Source organism: Acomys russatus, chromosome 12, assembly GCF_903995435.1.
Source record: "Acomys russatus chromosome 12, mAcoRus1.1, whole genome shotgun sequence".
Lineage (NCBI taxonomy): Eukaryota > Metazoa > Chordata > Mammalia > Rodentia > Muridae > Acomys > Acomys russatus.
Window position 1 is genome coordinate 44,018,645 of NC_067148.1, and position 14,624 is coordinate 44,033,268.

The following is a 14,624-nucleotide window of genomic DNA, read 5'->3' on the forward strand; positions in this document are numbered from 1 at the left end:
TGAGAAGAGAGAAAGAAATGGCAACCTGCAGGGTGGGCAGCAGATACTTGTCCCCTCTCTGTGCCACAGCCAGGGGACAGTACTTCCTTTCCCCCCCACCCCCAGGAATAGGTTTGGGCCTATAGGCAGCCTCTCAAGGTACAGCCATTTCCTGAGGGTGATGCCTGGTCAGGGTACTGGCGGCCCATCGCTCCTGATGGGTTACCACAGTCAACCGTGGGCCACCGGCACACACAATCCTGAGTGCCCTTCCCTGGCTCTCCTTACCACCCTGACCACAACTCCAGAAATGCTGGCTTCAAGCCTCTCTGACGTCAACAGGCCCCTTTGTCCACACTTGGCAAGAATGCACCACACCCCAGTCCCAGAAGCAGCTCTAGCACCTCACTTGAGCCCATCTTGCCGTCACTAACAGCCTGTGGTTGGCAGAGGAAGTTAAAAAAAAAAAAAAATGCTGAAAAGCATTCTGGAAACCCATTTTGAGGGGAAGAGTATCCCCCAGGGAAGCCTGATGCATGAAAGCTCAACAGGAAGGCTGGCATCAGCCACCAAGCTCTCAGAGGTGCCCAGATCCTGCCACCCTGCCCCTCCGAGGCGCCCTTTGAGCCTCCTATACCTTGTACATTTCTTTTTCCTTTTGAAGCAGGGCAGAGGAGTGGCTGGTGGTGAGAAAGAGTTTGGGAGAATAGGGTTCTCAGGAAGGAAGGATGATGCTGAACTAGCCCTGCGGAGGGTCCTGATGTTGGCTCCATGTGGGGTTCATTGCAGGATGGTTGGTGCTGCTTGGGAGCAGAGCTGAGGGGGGCTGTGCACTGGAGCTGAGGTTAGAGGCCTCAGGGCACCATTGGTTTAGGCTCCTGGGCTCTCTGTGCCTCTTTAGGAAGTCACCACACATGAAGCTGTGGGTTTTGTCCATCTAGGAGCATGAGCCTTTCCCAAGTAAACACCCTCCTGCGGGGACAGTTGGATCACATGCAGAAGGCTAATGACACATTGGCCAGGGAGCTGGCCAGGACAACACACAACTTGCTCCGCCTGCAGGCCAAGTTGGAGCTGCGGGAGGTACGGCACTGGTCCAAGAAAGAGGTCACCCACACCCTGTCCCTACTTCTGCCTGTCTTAATTTGGTGCCTGCAGCTGGTGGGGGTGGGTGGGCAGCAGGGATCAGAAAGGGGGAAGCTGGCCATGTGTTAGTGTTCTCTCTCCCAGCGGAGGCCTCACCATCCATTTTGCTTGGTCACAGCAGCCTGTGCCATGAGGGGCACCTCAGTCTCCTCTCCCCTTGAGGAAAGGCAAACAAGACTAGAGGGTTCTTAGGCCATTCCTGACTCTGTTGGCCCCGCACAGAGAGGCTGATCAAAGGAATTGGGTTGCACAGCTACTCTTAAGCCCCTGGCCAGAGACCCCCAGACTTACTCCACTCAAAGTATGTTGCAGAGCTTGGGAGGTGTCCGAATCTGGTCTACTAATCTGTCGGTGGACACGGGCCCTCCTGAGAAGGGGGTGGCCTTGGAGAGGTGACACTATACAACTGAAACTAAAGGAATCCCCCTGACAGCCCTGCTCCAAAGGGGGTCTGGATGCACATCCAAGTGTCCCTACACACACCAGTGGCAAGATTTCCCCCTCTGAAGCCACTTGGAGAATATGTTCTCTCCATATGAAGGCAGGAGCTAAAGGAGACCCCTGGGTCTGGGTCCATATACTTCCTTTCGGACAAATCCATCCCAGAGAGCCCATTGATGCCCTTCCCTCTGGGGTGAGGAAAGGCAGCCACAGAGGCCACCTGCCCCCTGCTCCACACCTTCCTGCTTAAGGCTTATCCAGCCTCTGTTCTACCTCATGACTGGAGAGGTCCATTAACCCTTTCAGTATTGCCTATGCCCGCCTCTCGCACCTCTCCCTAATGCCAACAAGGTGTCTGCACCAATCCTACGCCATCTCTAGTGCTCAGAACCATGCTGAGTTACTTCTCTTTTACCCCGAGCTAGGCTAACTTATCCATCAGGCCCACAACTCTTGCTCATCACTATCAATTCTGACATCCAATCACCTTGGACCCTTCCTCCTTGACTTAAATTACAACTATCAGGTTTTTTCATCTTTACGAGAATGGATTGAGTCTTCTCTGAATATCCCACTCCCTGGCCAGTGCGTATCCCGAGCAGCCACTTTGTGTTTGGTGTCTGATGTTTCACCACCTGCCATTGCCCAAAATCTGATCCCATTGCTTCTGCTGACTCCTGACCAGGTTCTTTGCATCCTTGCGTGGCTGGTGGTCCCTTGGTCTCGAACAGAGAGAACTCTGTGAAAATTCTTTGAAACCAGGGTGAATATAGGAGTTTTCAAGAAAGGTCTTTCAACTGTTTTTGATGGGTACCTAGAGCCTCCAATGGTCTTTGAGGCACACTGCCATAGGCTTTCGGATTGAGTGTGAAAACTCAGGTTGTATGCATTTAGTCTGCAAACTGCATGATGTTTCATTGTGGTTCCGGGCACAGGAAAGAATGGTTTCCATTTGTTCAACTCTAGAATTCTAGGCAGGGAGTTTTTCTGCAAGACCATGTGTGTGTGTGTGTATGTGTATGTGTATGTGTGTGTGTGTATGTGTGTGTGTGTGTGTGTGTGTGTGTGTGTGTGTGTAGTGTAGAAGCCTATATTGTGATGTGAATGGTGTGTGTATGAGCCTGTTTGTATGACATGGATGGTGTATGTACGGCTTGTATATGTGAAGGTATAAATGTGTAGTATATATGTATGTGCATGGGGTGGGGTGAGGTATTGGGCATGTGGTATGTGAGAGTATGGCTGTGTAAAGGCTTGTAGGAGTATAGTGTGTTGGAGTGTGGTGTTGTATAGGTCTGAATCTGCGTGCATGTCTGTGGCTGTGGGTGAGTGATGATATAGAGGAAGATGAAAGGTATAAGCATGTGTGTGGCGTGTCAGAGGCTTCTTGCTCACCCTCCACTCTACTCACCTTCAATGTGTTGAGTGCAGCATTGGGATAGCCACCATATGCTTAAGAAGACCCCCCCCCCCCACTTTGGGCATTGCTCAGCTTCCCAGAGGAAAGGAACCGATGTTCCAGTTGCTCCTTTTAGGAAGGAATTGCATGGTGCTGAGTTCCTCACCTATACCAGGTCCCGGCTGCGTGCTGTCCCTGTGGTAGCCAGCTCAGCCTTGCCGAGAAGAGAAGACCTAGAATCTCATGCTCCCGTGAGACAGAGGCCAAGATGTCTCATCTCTGGGATGTGACAGAGCACAAGCAAGGGTCCCCTGCTGTGTCCCAGAAACATAGTTCCAGGATTCCAGTCCACAGAGAGCTCAGGCACAGCGTGTGCTGAAGAGTCAGGTGTGGCCCTTTGACAGGCATGAGGAGAGTGTGTCCATGAAAGTCATGCTGAAGAGCCTTGGGTGGGACCATATTGTGTAGGGACAGGCAGGAGCTACAGGAGAGCAACTGATACAGAAAACCCTGTGGGTCCCCGAGGCCAGCATACAGGACACAGTGGGGTATGGTGGTAGAAAGGGAGCATAGAGATACCATGCGAGCCTTGCCTCCCCCACTCCCATCTTCTGGACCCCACTATTCCCTCAAGGCTGGGGGCACATGTTATATGTCTCTCAGCAGTGTCATTTCACCATCACAAGCCCGCTTCCTCCTGCCTGCCCTCTCTGATAACTCCTCCGCTGCTAGCAGCACTGGGGTTCTGTGGGGGTGTTCTTTCTCACCTGGTCTCTTAGCACCTGCAAGGCACTGATCCTGCCCATCTAGTAGAGCCCTGTAGCATCAGACCCATGGCACTGAGGGGACAGAGAAATGGTCCCTCCCTCAGAGGAAAGCACAGGTGTGTGGGAGAACCTTGCTGTTCTGGGGAGACCTAACTCTCAGCATCCAGGCCCTCTGTGGGACTGTGCTACCCTGGTAGGCTCTGAGAACAGTCCTCCGCTGGCAGGCCTGACATTGTCTCTCAATGTGGAGTTGGGACGCTCAGGGGGTGGGTATGAGGCCTTGAGACCTAACAGGTGACACAGGGTCCTCTTCTAACCCATGGATGGGGTGGTAGGGGGGAGGGGGGACATGGCCTGAGTAAACACAGCCTCTTGCTATCAGACCCAAAGGTTGGGCCTAAGAGAGCCTCGGGACTTCCTCCCTCTTTGGAGACAAGCCAAGGCTCTGCAGACACACCTGGCTGAGCTCCGGGCAGCAGCTGAGAGGTAAGCAGAAATGCCCACCTAGTGGCACCTGAGTAGTGGGACACAGTTCCAGCTGGGTGGCAGTCTTGCTGGCTCTGGCTGCCTTGTGGGAGGGTGGACAGTTGGGAAGGAAAGGGGGAGGTAGAGAAAAGGTGGAAGGAGACCAGGGCGTTGGCACACGTGCAAGAGGGTGGACACTGGCCTTCATAGGGCCTCAGGGATCCATATAGTCCTTTCTGTATGCCTCATGGGGGTCTATTCTGGGCAGTCCCCATGGCCCTCGCACAGTTGCACCCCCATTTACACAGGAGGAAACAAACAAAGGCTCAGAAGCCATTGTCTTACTCAAAATTGTCATTTCAGGTCAGATCCATCACTGTTCACACTTCCTTGCCTTTATCCTTGCCATTCTACGACATATAACCCAATTTATAGCATATAATAGGGGCTTCCCCCCAAAACTGTTTGTCGTTCCCGTGGCCTGCCTCTCCCTCTGAGGTCTAGCTTGCAGCATCCTGGGCCCCAAGCTCACAGCAGCGTTATGAGGCTCAGCCAAAGTACCACGCTTGTATTCCAGGGGCCTCACAGATGTTCGGGCGGATATGACACGGACGGCCCAGCGCTTGCATGCAGCCTGCCTAAACCTTGACTCCCACCTGCAGCTGACAGCCAGCAACACGACCAGTGACCTGGAGCAGCGGCTGAGGGAGCAGACTAGGGAAATGCTACAGCTGCAGGGCCATTGGGCTGCTGAAAAGGTGGCGCTACAAGCCAGGTGGGCCATGGGCTGCGGCCGGCTAACGTGGGGTGGGGGGCCCAAGAGGCATGGGTTTGAGGTGAGGGTGGAGAGTGAAGCTCAGGCTTTTCCAGGTGGTCTTGCCCGGCATTCTGACATGGGCTGCAGATCTGAGTTGGAGTGAGAGCATGAGTCATGACGTCTAAGCTTGGAGTTAGTGTTTTATTCCCAAGATAGTGGGGGGAGGGATGTCAAAATTCTATAGCAGGGGCGGATGGAGGACATGGACTGAGGCCCACACAGGTCAAGGTACCTTCTCGTCACTCACTGTAAGGAGGCCGTACAAGGAAGAGGCTTGACGGACCCACACCATCCATGGGAGCCCCTCATCATCACACTGATCTCTCTCTAGACTTTCGGAGCAGACCCTACTGGTGGAGAAGCTTTCTGAGCAGAAGGAACAAGGAGAGAGAGCCATCCTGACACTCAAGGCGGACGTCCAGAGACTGGTTTGTGGGGTGGGAAATGAGGTGCTGTGGGAAATGGGCACGTGACTGCTTGACTCAGGGCATCTCTACCCACAGAAATCCCGGCGCAGCAGTGGCGAGCTGGTGGTGGATGAACTGAGGGATGAGATTGAAGTGCTGCATCATGTCCTGACCAGCATCAAGGAGGTACCGCCTTGCCTGGTGTTCTTCCTGGGTGCAGAAGCCCTGTGGGGACCCTGGTTCCAGATGACATCATCCAGAAGGTCCTGTTTAATGGTGGCCCTGTACTTTCTCCTCCTCTGTCTTCTTTCTCTGTGACCTGAAGGTGGCCCAGTCAGATGCTGTGTGTCTAGACTTAGCCTGGAGCAGCAGTATTGAAGCCAGGGGGGCACAGGGCCAACTGAGGAGCCCCCTGCATTCCGTGTCACCCCACCTGCATAGTTTCCCCAACGCGGACCAGCTCTCCAACCAACCTGGACCCTGCACTGCAGGCTGTGCAGGCAGCCATCGAGAGGCGGCAGCAGCGGGAGCAGGTGTGTGGCCGCAGCCCACAGAGCCACAAATCTTGCCCAACTGGGGTCCCTTTATGGAGCTTTCCATGGCCTGCCCTGAGAGTGTTGGTGGCCGGGTCTCTATGGGCCCTGCCCCTGCCTGAGTCCCACAGCCTGGGGAAGGGAGTCTTTCTGGGGGGAATTGAGGTACTCTGGCTGGCTGCTGATGCTCTCTGTGGGTTTCATTCCCGTGGCAGGAGCTGTGTCTGAGGCTGGAGTCTTCCCAAGAGGAAGCAGCCAGGCTCCGGGAGCAGCTGTCTGAGTACCGGCAGGAACTGCGGACCTCACAAAGGCTTCTGCAGGACAGGGCGCTAGAGCGTGAGGACCTCCTGGGCCAACTAGAGGCCCAAAGGCAGGAGACACAGCACTGCCAGGCGTCTATTCAGCTCCTGGAAAGGTGACGGGAGCAGCAGGGCAGGGCAGGGCAGCACAGAGCAGTTGTCCTCTGTGAGGTCTCACAGTGGGAGCAGGAAAAGGCTACATGTTCCAAGAAAACCTCTGGGTGGCCAGGCTGCCCCTCAGTCTGCATCTCTTTGCCTGGGCTGAGTAGCTCCCCTCCCTTTTCTGTGCACTCTGTACTGTACCTGATCTAGGCTTCCCTTCCCTCCCCCAAAACGCAAGAGCACCGTTTGCACATGCTGTAAGTTCTCTGCTGGGCCAGGCCTATATCCGATCCCCCAGAATCCCTGGCCTCACCCAGGCTCAGCTCTCCTACCACCCCTGCTCCAGGTTTCCCTCTGGATGACCTTTCCTACCAGTGACCTTTCACCATGACCAAAAGAACCCCAAATCTACCCACTCCCCCACATACCCTGTGGGTTCCATGGCTTCCTTGCAGCTACCATAGAATTCTGGGTACTTTCCACACATGACCCTTTGTCCCGGGCCTGGAGGGAATCAAGGCCACCGAGTGAGGTCTCCTGGATGCAGGCTGAGTAAGAGTCAGGTGTCAGCCATGGATCTGGAACTTTTTTTCTGATGGATGTGCACAGTGCTCCCAGGGAGCCATGACAGCCGTGTACCCCTTTCCCTCCTCACCCCATGGTTCAGGGACAGACTACGCACCCTTCACAGCTCCTGTGAACAGCCCACAACATATTCTGGGCGCTGCGACACACAAAGCCAGTGTGAGTTAGTACTGTCCTGGAGAGATGTAGAGCAGGAGTGCACAGAGGTGGACGGATCAAGGGCAGCCTTGCACGGGGGCAGAAATCCAAGAGCGGCAGTAAGAGTTCAGGGAGACCCGCAGGGAGGCACAGGTGTGTGGTAGAGTCTATAAGGAGTCTTTTTTTTTTTTTTTTAAAGATGTATTTATTTATTGTGTATACAGTGCTCTGCCTGCAGGTACACCTGCAGGACAGAAGAGGGCATCAGACTGGATTGTAGATGGCTGTGAGCCATCATGTGGTTGCTGGGAATTGAACTCAGGACCTCTGGAAGAACAGTCAGTGCTCTTAACCTCTGAGCCATCTCTCCAGCCCTATAAGTAGTCTTAAGTGGGCCTGTTTGGCAGGCTGAACCATGTCATAGAAGGGACTATCTGCATCTCCAAAACAGAGGCCACATGGGAGGGGCTGTCTGTGGGGCAGGAGCAGTAGGGGGAGTGCCAGGAGGATACCAGCAGGACAGAGTGAGCTAGCAGTGTCAGACCCAAAACACTTTTGGGGAAACAGGAGCTGAGAGTCAGAGGACAGAATGAGAGGCGTGTAGCTCAAACTCAGAGATCTAACTGAATGCCAAGGCATGACTGTACACAGGATAGGAGACATGAGCAGAAGCTTCCAGAGCCCCATGGCCACAAAACAGGGGCTTCAGGACCCACACAGAGTGCACAGACCTGAGTGTTCTGGGGCAGATCAGGCAGACACTGCCCGAGGTGGTGTCCCTTCTATGATGCAAGTTTGCAAGGATCAGGTGGGCATTACCTGTCTGGCAGAGAAGGGTCTGTGAAGACTGCGCATGCTCGCCCTGTGTAGCAGAAAGCTGGGTCCTCCTAAGCCCCTGAAAAGGAAGAGGAAGGCCGACCAAGCTAGACAGTGGCCACCTCATCTCAGTCAGCTAGTTAGGGTCTGAGGCTTTGGGTCACACAGCTGACACTGTGCCTCTTCTTCCTGCGCCTCCCTGAACTCCTTCCACCTTTGGAGCCCCTGGCGACCTGCACCCACCTCACCCCTCCTGGCCACACATCCCTGTTCCTACTGGTTTATACCCACTTGCCCCTGACCATCCTCCCTAGTAAGTCTTGATGGCCTCAGGTGCTCCTCTCCTGAAGTCCAGCTTGAGGCTGCCTCTACCTTTTGCCCCTTGCTCTCAGGGAGAAAGTAGCCCTGGAGACCACAACGGAGGAGCTGAGAGCAAAGGCAGACATTCGGGAGGCGGAGACACGGAAACTGGAGGCTACAAACGCAGAGCTGCGGAGAAGCCTCCTGCTACGGGCAGAGCAGAAAGCTGAGCTGGCCCAGCAGAGTGAGCGGAGCCTGCGTGAGCTGGAGGCCAGGTGGGTTGTGGAAGGGCTGCAGGCCAGCAGGGGTCCCTCAGATTGTGAGACCACCGGTAAGACGCCAACAAGGCATCAAGGCAGCGGGAGCTCCCAGGTCCGTCCGAGCTGGACATCACATAACCCATTTTCCCATGCATATATCAGCACACAAACCTCCCGTGAGTATACTTTACCCTGGCATGTGGCCAAAAGCTGCTCTCAAGGGGGCCACCATGCTGCTCCGGGGTTCCCTGGGCTTAAAGAGGTCTGCTAGGATTTTCCTGCCTATACGTTTTGTGAGGGCATCTCTGAAGAAACCATCCAACTTTGCTTTCCAACCTGGGGCCTCAGCCAGGGCCGCCTGGAGCAGCTGGAGGAGAAGGTCTCCGGGCTCAGGAAGGAGCTGGCCACATCCCGGGAGGCACTAAGCTCAGTGCAGCTGCAGAGGGACATTATGGAGACCGAGAAGGAGAGCCTGCGTGGTGCCCTGACCCGGGTAAGTGCCCCCAGTACATATGGTCCTTGCCTCTGTCCTCACCCTCACAGCCTGGACCACTACCAGGGCTCCTAGTCCCACCACTGTGCACCAGCCTCACCCCTGACCCCTTGCCCTCCCAAACCCAGTGACTGCATCTGCCCCTAGGGACTGTCCCTGGGCCACCAGTCACCAACTCTAGTCAGAACCTTAATTCTATTGGGAAGATCCTGAAGTGTCACCCCAGAGCCAACTCTGAGTGACCACTATGCCTTGCAGGCTGAATCTAGTAACGCTGACTTGGAATTGCTGGTGACACAGATGAAGACAGCGGGAATGGAGGACCGAGACTCACTGGCTAAGATGGCTTCCCTCATGGAAGAGCTTTCCCAGGACAAAGGCACCCTAAATCATCTGGTACTTCAGGTAAGGCCAGAGCCAAGGCCTCAGTTTCCCCCAAGGTGTCCTTGAACCTTGTCTGTGGTTTGGTCCTATCCAGTCCCCAGATCTCCTTCCTGCTTGGACTGAGGCCACCATCCCAAGAGTAGGTGCTGTGGGAGGGATGCAGGGCCTGACCACTGATCGAGGCCAGGCCTGAAGCAGGGACAACAGCATCTCCATGGCAGGCCTCCATGGAATGCCTGGCTTCTGGGGACCAGGAGGGTGTAGTTCACAGATTAAATGTCTTCCCACCCACCCTGCAGCTGGAGCAGGAGCGGGAGCAGCTTTGGGAGCAGCAGAAGATGCTAGAACAGGAGCAGGCTGGCATGAGAGAGCAGCTGACACAGGCAGAGGAGCAGCTAGGGCTCATTCGGGCTGAGCGGAGAACTCTGCAGGAGACTTGTGGGCATCTGGAACAAAAGCAGGAACATCTAGAAGGGCAAGTGGCCCTGCTCGGGCAGGAGAGTGCCCAGCTCCGGGAGCAGGTGGCCCAGGTGAGACCAGGTGGACAGTCACACATCCTGTCTTGCTGATGATGATTGTACCTCTGAAGGGGGTTGGAGGATGGCTCAGTGGATAAAGTGCTTGCTCACACAGACATGGGGATGTGAACTGACGTTTCCAGGATTTACAGGATGGAGGTGCCAACAGCAGCATCTGTGATTCCCTGTGGGAGCTCCAGAGGGAGGGGCCCTTCATGTTTCTGTTGGGGTTCTGCTCTAGTGTGAAAATTTCTGGCCTCTGTGCTCAGTGCGTGCACAATTGAGCCCTCCTGTTACTCATGTTTGCTTAGTTCCTGTCTTTTGGTTGTTGGGTTTCTTTGGGTTTTTGTTTTGTTTTGTGTGTATGTACAAGTGTGCACGCACATACATGTGTACATCCATGTGAAGGTCAGAAGACAACCTCATCTGTTATTCCTCAGATACCACCTGCCATTGGTGGGGTCTTTTTTTCTTCCTTTCTTTCTTTCTTTCCTTTCTTTTTTTTTTTTTTTATTTTTTTATTTTTTATTTTTTTTATTTTAAAGTGTACAAGTGTATTGCTGGCCTGTGGAGGCCAGAAGAGGACATCCTAAAACTAGAGTTACAGTTGTTGGCTGCCATGTAGGTTGCTGGGAATCGAACCTGGGTCCTCTATAAGAATAGCCAGTGTTCTTAACCTCTGCACCATCTCTTCAGCCCCCATCTACCTTGCTTATAAGACAGGCTCTCTCACTGCTCTGCAGCTCACTGAGTAGGTGAGGCTGGCTGATCAGCAAACACAGGGCATTCTCCAGTCTCCACCCAGTGCTGGGACTATAAGAACACATCGCCACACCCAGATTTTTTTTTTTAAACATGGATTCTGAGGTTGACTCAGGTTGCCCGCTTGGCAATCACTTTGCCCACTGAGCTATTTCCCCAGCCTACTCCTCTGCTTTCTGGTGAGGAAGGATCACTTGGTGTGGACTGAGCAGAAGCAGCTTGGGTCTTTTACAATCTGTCGTGTGTGGAAAGCCTGTCGCTCAGGCCTCCAGCGACATTCAGGCATCCTCGTCTCACGTGGGACAGCTTGATCTTTCTCCATTCTCAGGCCCTTATTCTTGTTATCATCTCCCCCTTTCATTGGTAAAGTATAATTAAGGAGCAGTGTTGGTGAAAGGCAGGCCAATGAGCTTGACAGTGGTGGGCACCTCTGGATGACCAGTCAAGCTAAAGACTATGTGTACCAGTCCAGAAGCCTGGGTCCTCCTCACATCCCACCCCATTCTTGCCCAGATACCCAAGGCCCCAGCAGCCCTCCCACCGCCCCCCATGTGCTCTTTTAGATTCATCCATGTAGTTACCTGTGCCATAGATCTTTGCCTTTGCACATGGCTGCATGTCACCGTAGGAATGACCACAGTTACATCCTCACTCACCTGTTGATGGACTCTTGTGATGTTTCTGGCTTAGGCTGTAATACACAAAGCTTTGTAACCCCTCCCCTCCAGCCCCCCCCCCCACTTCTCACTATTCTTGAGCAAATACAGACAAGTGAAATTTTGAAGGACTGTGGTGGATTCCAATGTGGCTCTGTCATTTCACCAGCTGCTCCTTGGCCTTGTCAGCACTTGATAGCATCTGTTTTCGTTTTTAAGCTATTCTCTGTGTGATAGGCTAACGTACTGAGGTTTTGACATGTTTCTGAGGTAACTAGTGGTACTGGCACATTTTCATGCACCTGTTAAATTCGTGTCTTTTTTTTTTTTTTTTTTTTTTTTTTTTTTTTTTTTTTTGGCTTTTGTGTGTTTTGTAAATGTGGATTTTGCATTCTGGTTGTGTCTACGTATGAGTTTTCCATAGGTATGGATACAAGTATTTGTCAGATAGATGTACTATGAATGCTTTTCCCAACTGGTACTTTATCTTCCCATTTTCTTAATAGAATTTTTGCAGAACATAAAGGTTTTGTTTTGTTTTGTTTTTCGAGACAGGGTTTCTCTGTGTAGCCTTGGCTGTCCTGGACTCACTTTGTAGACCAGGCTGGCCTCGAACTCACAGCGATTCGCCTGCCTCTGTCTCACTAGTGCTGGGACTAAAGGCGTGCGCCACCACGCCTTGGCAGAATTCCTTTTACATTTTAAAGCGTTGCTTTGCTTAGTTGTAGTAGCGTCCTTGTTTTGTTTGCTTTTGACACGGCAGCCTCTTCTCATTTGCTCACCCTCTTTTCTTTGTCACATGGTCCCTCTTTCCTTCCCTAGGTCACATGCAAGAAACAGGCCCTAGAGAAGCAGCTGGCACAGAGCCTGCAGGACCAGGAGGTCCAGATGGACATTCTGCAAGAAGCTCTCCAGGAGAAGAACACGCTGTCTGAGGAGCGGGCCCAACTACTGGCTAAGCAGGAAGCTCTGGAGAGACATAGTGACCTCGTGACTAAGGAGGCAGCTGATCTGAGGTACCAGTGCGACCACTAGTCAGGTGACTTCTCTCTTGATCCTGCCTCCAGACAGCCCATGGAGTTATCACTGCAGAGGCAGACACAGTGGCATAGGGCAAGCATGTCTACGGTTGCATATGGGATGGACTGTGTAGATAGGAAGCCTCACACATTTGAGATGGTTCAGTATCCGATGAGGTGCCCTAGGATCACTTTCCTGAAGACGGGGCAACCCTGTCAGACCAGAAACCCAGATCAGATCAGTGAAAGAAAGATGTGCAATTTCTTCCCGAAGAATATGAGACATTCAGGGTTAGGGTTAGGGGAGCGTCAGGTCGGCTGTGACTGGAGCTTCTACAACTCCAGGGATGCTTCCCCTCCCTCTGCTGTGTGGCTCTGAGATTTCATTCCCAGGGAGACACCTAGAGGGAGCAAGAAAGCCCATCTGAAACTTCTGCCCAGCAGCTGTTCCCAAGCCAGAGGCATGGAGCTGTGCAGAACGGTCTGGAAAAGGGTCTACCCATGGGCCCGACATGGAGGTGGGGGGATCCCCATAGCCAACAGAACAAATCCAAAACTTGGAATAGGAACATGGAGGCAAGAACAGTAGTGGCTTAGGCTGCTCCCCCAGCCTCTACAGAGACCCAAGCCTGGCTAGTGCTTTCTCTCTCCAGAGCCCTCTCAGTCATGGAGGGCTTCCTGGAAGATTTCCTCCTGGGACTACAGAAACTACGGCCATGGGAAACTTGAGGGACCCAGATCTTCAACTTCTCAGAACTGACCTTTCTGAATAAAAGCTGGTGCAGACATCCAAATGACAGGTTTGGGGGAGGCTTCCCAGGTGGACAAGAGCAGAGGGAGTCATGAGCCCTGGAAACTATATGCTGCCCTGACTATAAGACTAGTCAGCCGGGCAGTGGTGGTGCACACCTTTAATCCTAGCACTTGGGAGGCAGAGACAGGCGGATCACTGTGAGTTCGAGGCCAGCCTGGTCTACAAAGCAAATCCAGAAAAGTCAAGGCTACACAGAGAGACCCTGTCTTGAAAAACAAAACAAAACAAAACAAAAAGACTGGTCAGACTCCTTCACAATGAGATGTGGCCCGTACATTCCCCTGGACCCTCTGGACCCAGAGCCATTGCTCATGGCAGCCCTTCAAACCCACCAGACAGCGTACTGTGATGACCAGCTAACAGATTTTAGTGGCTGGGCTGCTGGGGGCTTTCCTGAGCCATACCTCTCTCCATTCATGGCATGCTGGCTGCTCATCAGACAGTGAGATGAGCCAGGCTTCCCCACACACAGCACACTGTAGCTACCCCCACTCCCCATGTGCCTTCACGTTGTAACACCACCAGGCTTCCCCGCCACCCCACCCCCACCCCCTTGAGCTCAATCAAAGTGAAATGCTCTTGGGCCTATATGGAAAAAAGAAACTGGATGTACCCTCAGGTTCCCAGGCTGTGAGCAAACATCAGAGTGTCAGAAGCCATGTCCCCTAGACAAAACCAGGTACGCTTCTAGGAGGAGGCTTCAAGGCAGCTCAAAAGAAGGATGTTCTTCATACATAGCTGAGAACCCCCTGGCAGAGGGCGTGTTCATTTGTGGAATGGGAAATGTGTAGTGTTAACAAGAGGGATGGGGTATGGTGTGGCAGACAGTGAGGTTTCTAGTGAGGCTTGTGGTCTGGACCCAGAGGACTTGTTCCTCATGCATCAGAGGGTCCTGGCAAGTCTCTGCTGCTCTTCAAAGCAACACAGGAGCTGTGGTAAAACTGTCAGATTGGTCAAGGGCCATGGCCTCCTCCACCCTTTGAGAACATACCTTACTGCTGTGTCATGGTGAACATTAAATTGGAGTCCTCATGGTGTGACCAGAGCTCAGCAACAAATCCTGCCGGTGACGCTGGCTTAGCAGATCACTGATGTGCTGACTGTCAGCAAGTCAAGCTGTTTTCACCCACCCCCATCGGAAGTGGGCACTGTTGTGTGTTGCTACACCTCGCTTCATGTGTTTTCTGAATCATGACCTCTGCACACAAGTGCATCTAGGCTGCTTTCCCCACACTGCCTGCGACACCTTTGCTCTGCTGCTTGTTTTGTGGGCAATGCTTCCCTTGCCAAATGCATGATGATGCGTCACAATGTCTACAACATTTTTCCCGGTTTTTTGGCATTTCAGTCAAGTTCAGCTAACACCCAGTATAAAGCTATAGCGAGCATCCCATTTCTGGCTGTCAGGTGTCCCTAGAAGTGACACCTGGGAGAGGTCTTGCCAGGGTAAAGTCAGCATGCTTAGTCTCCCCCACCACTCCCTTGCTAACACTAGGCATGGATGCCTTTAAGTCTTTGTTAATC

At 53.0% G+C, this 14,624-nt stretch overlaps 1 protein-coding gene across 1 annotated transcript in view; it reads left to right on the forward strand.

Moving 5' to 3' along the window:
* The window catches only part of Crocc2 (ciliary rootlet coiled-coil, rootletin family member 2), a 58,634-nt gene that overhangs the window by 14,798 nt on the left and 29,212 nt on the right, over positions 1-14,624 (forward strand). Inside the window, 13 exon segments of the mRNA XM_051154378.1 lie at positions 921-1,062; positions 4,115-4,218; positions 4,775-4,972; positions 5,346-5,442; positions 5,518-5,607; positions 5,747-5,860; positions 5,862-5,954; positions 6,170-6,369; positions 8,287-8,469; positions 8,803-8,947; positions 9,206-9,352; positions 9,631-9,861; positions 12,090-12,283. Of these exon segments, the coding sequence (XP_051010335.1) occupies positions 921-1,062; positions 4,115-4,218; positions 4,775-4,972; positions 5,346-5,442; positions 5,518-5,607; positions 5,747-5,860; positions 5,862-5,954; positions 6,170-6,369; positions 8,287-8,469; positions 8,803-8,947; positions 9,206-9,352; positions 9,631-9,861; positions 12,090-12,283 (1,938 nt within the window).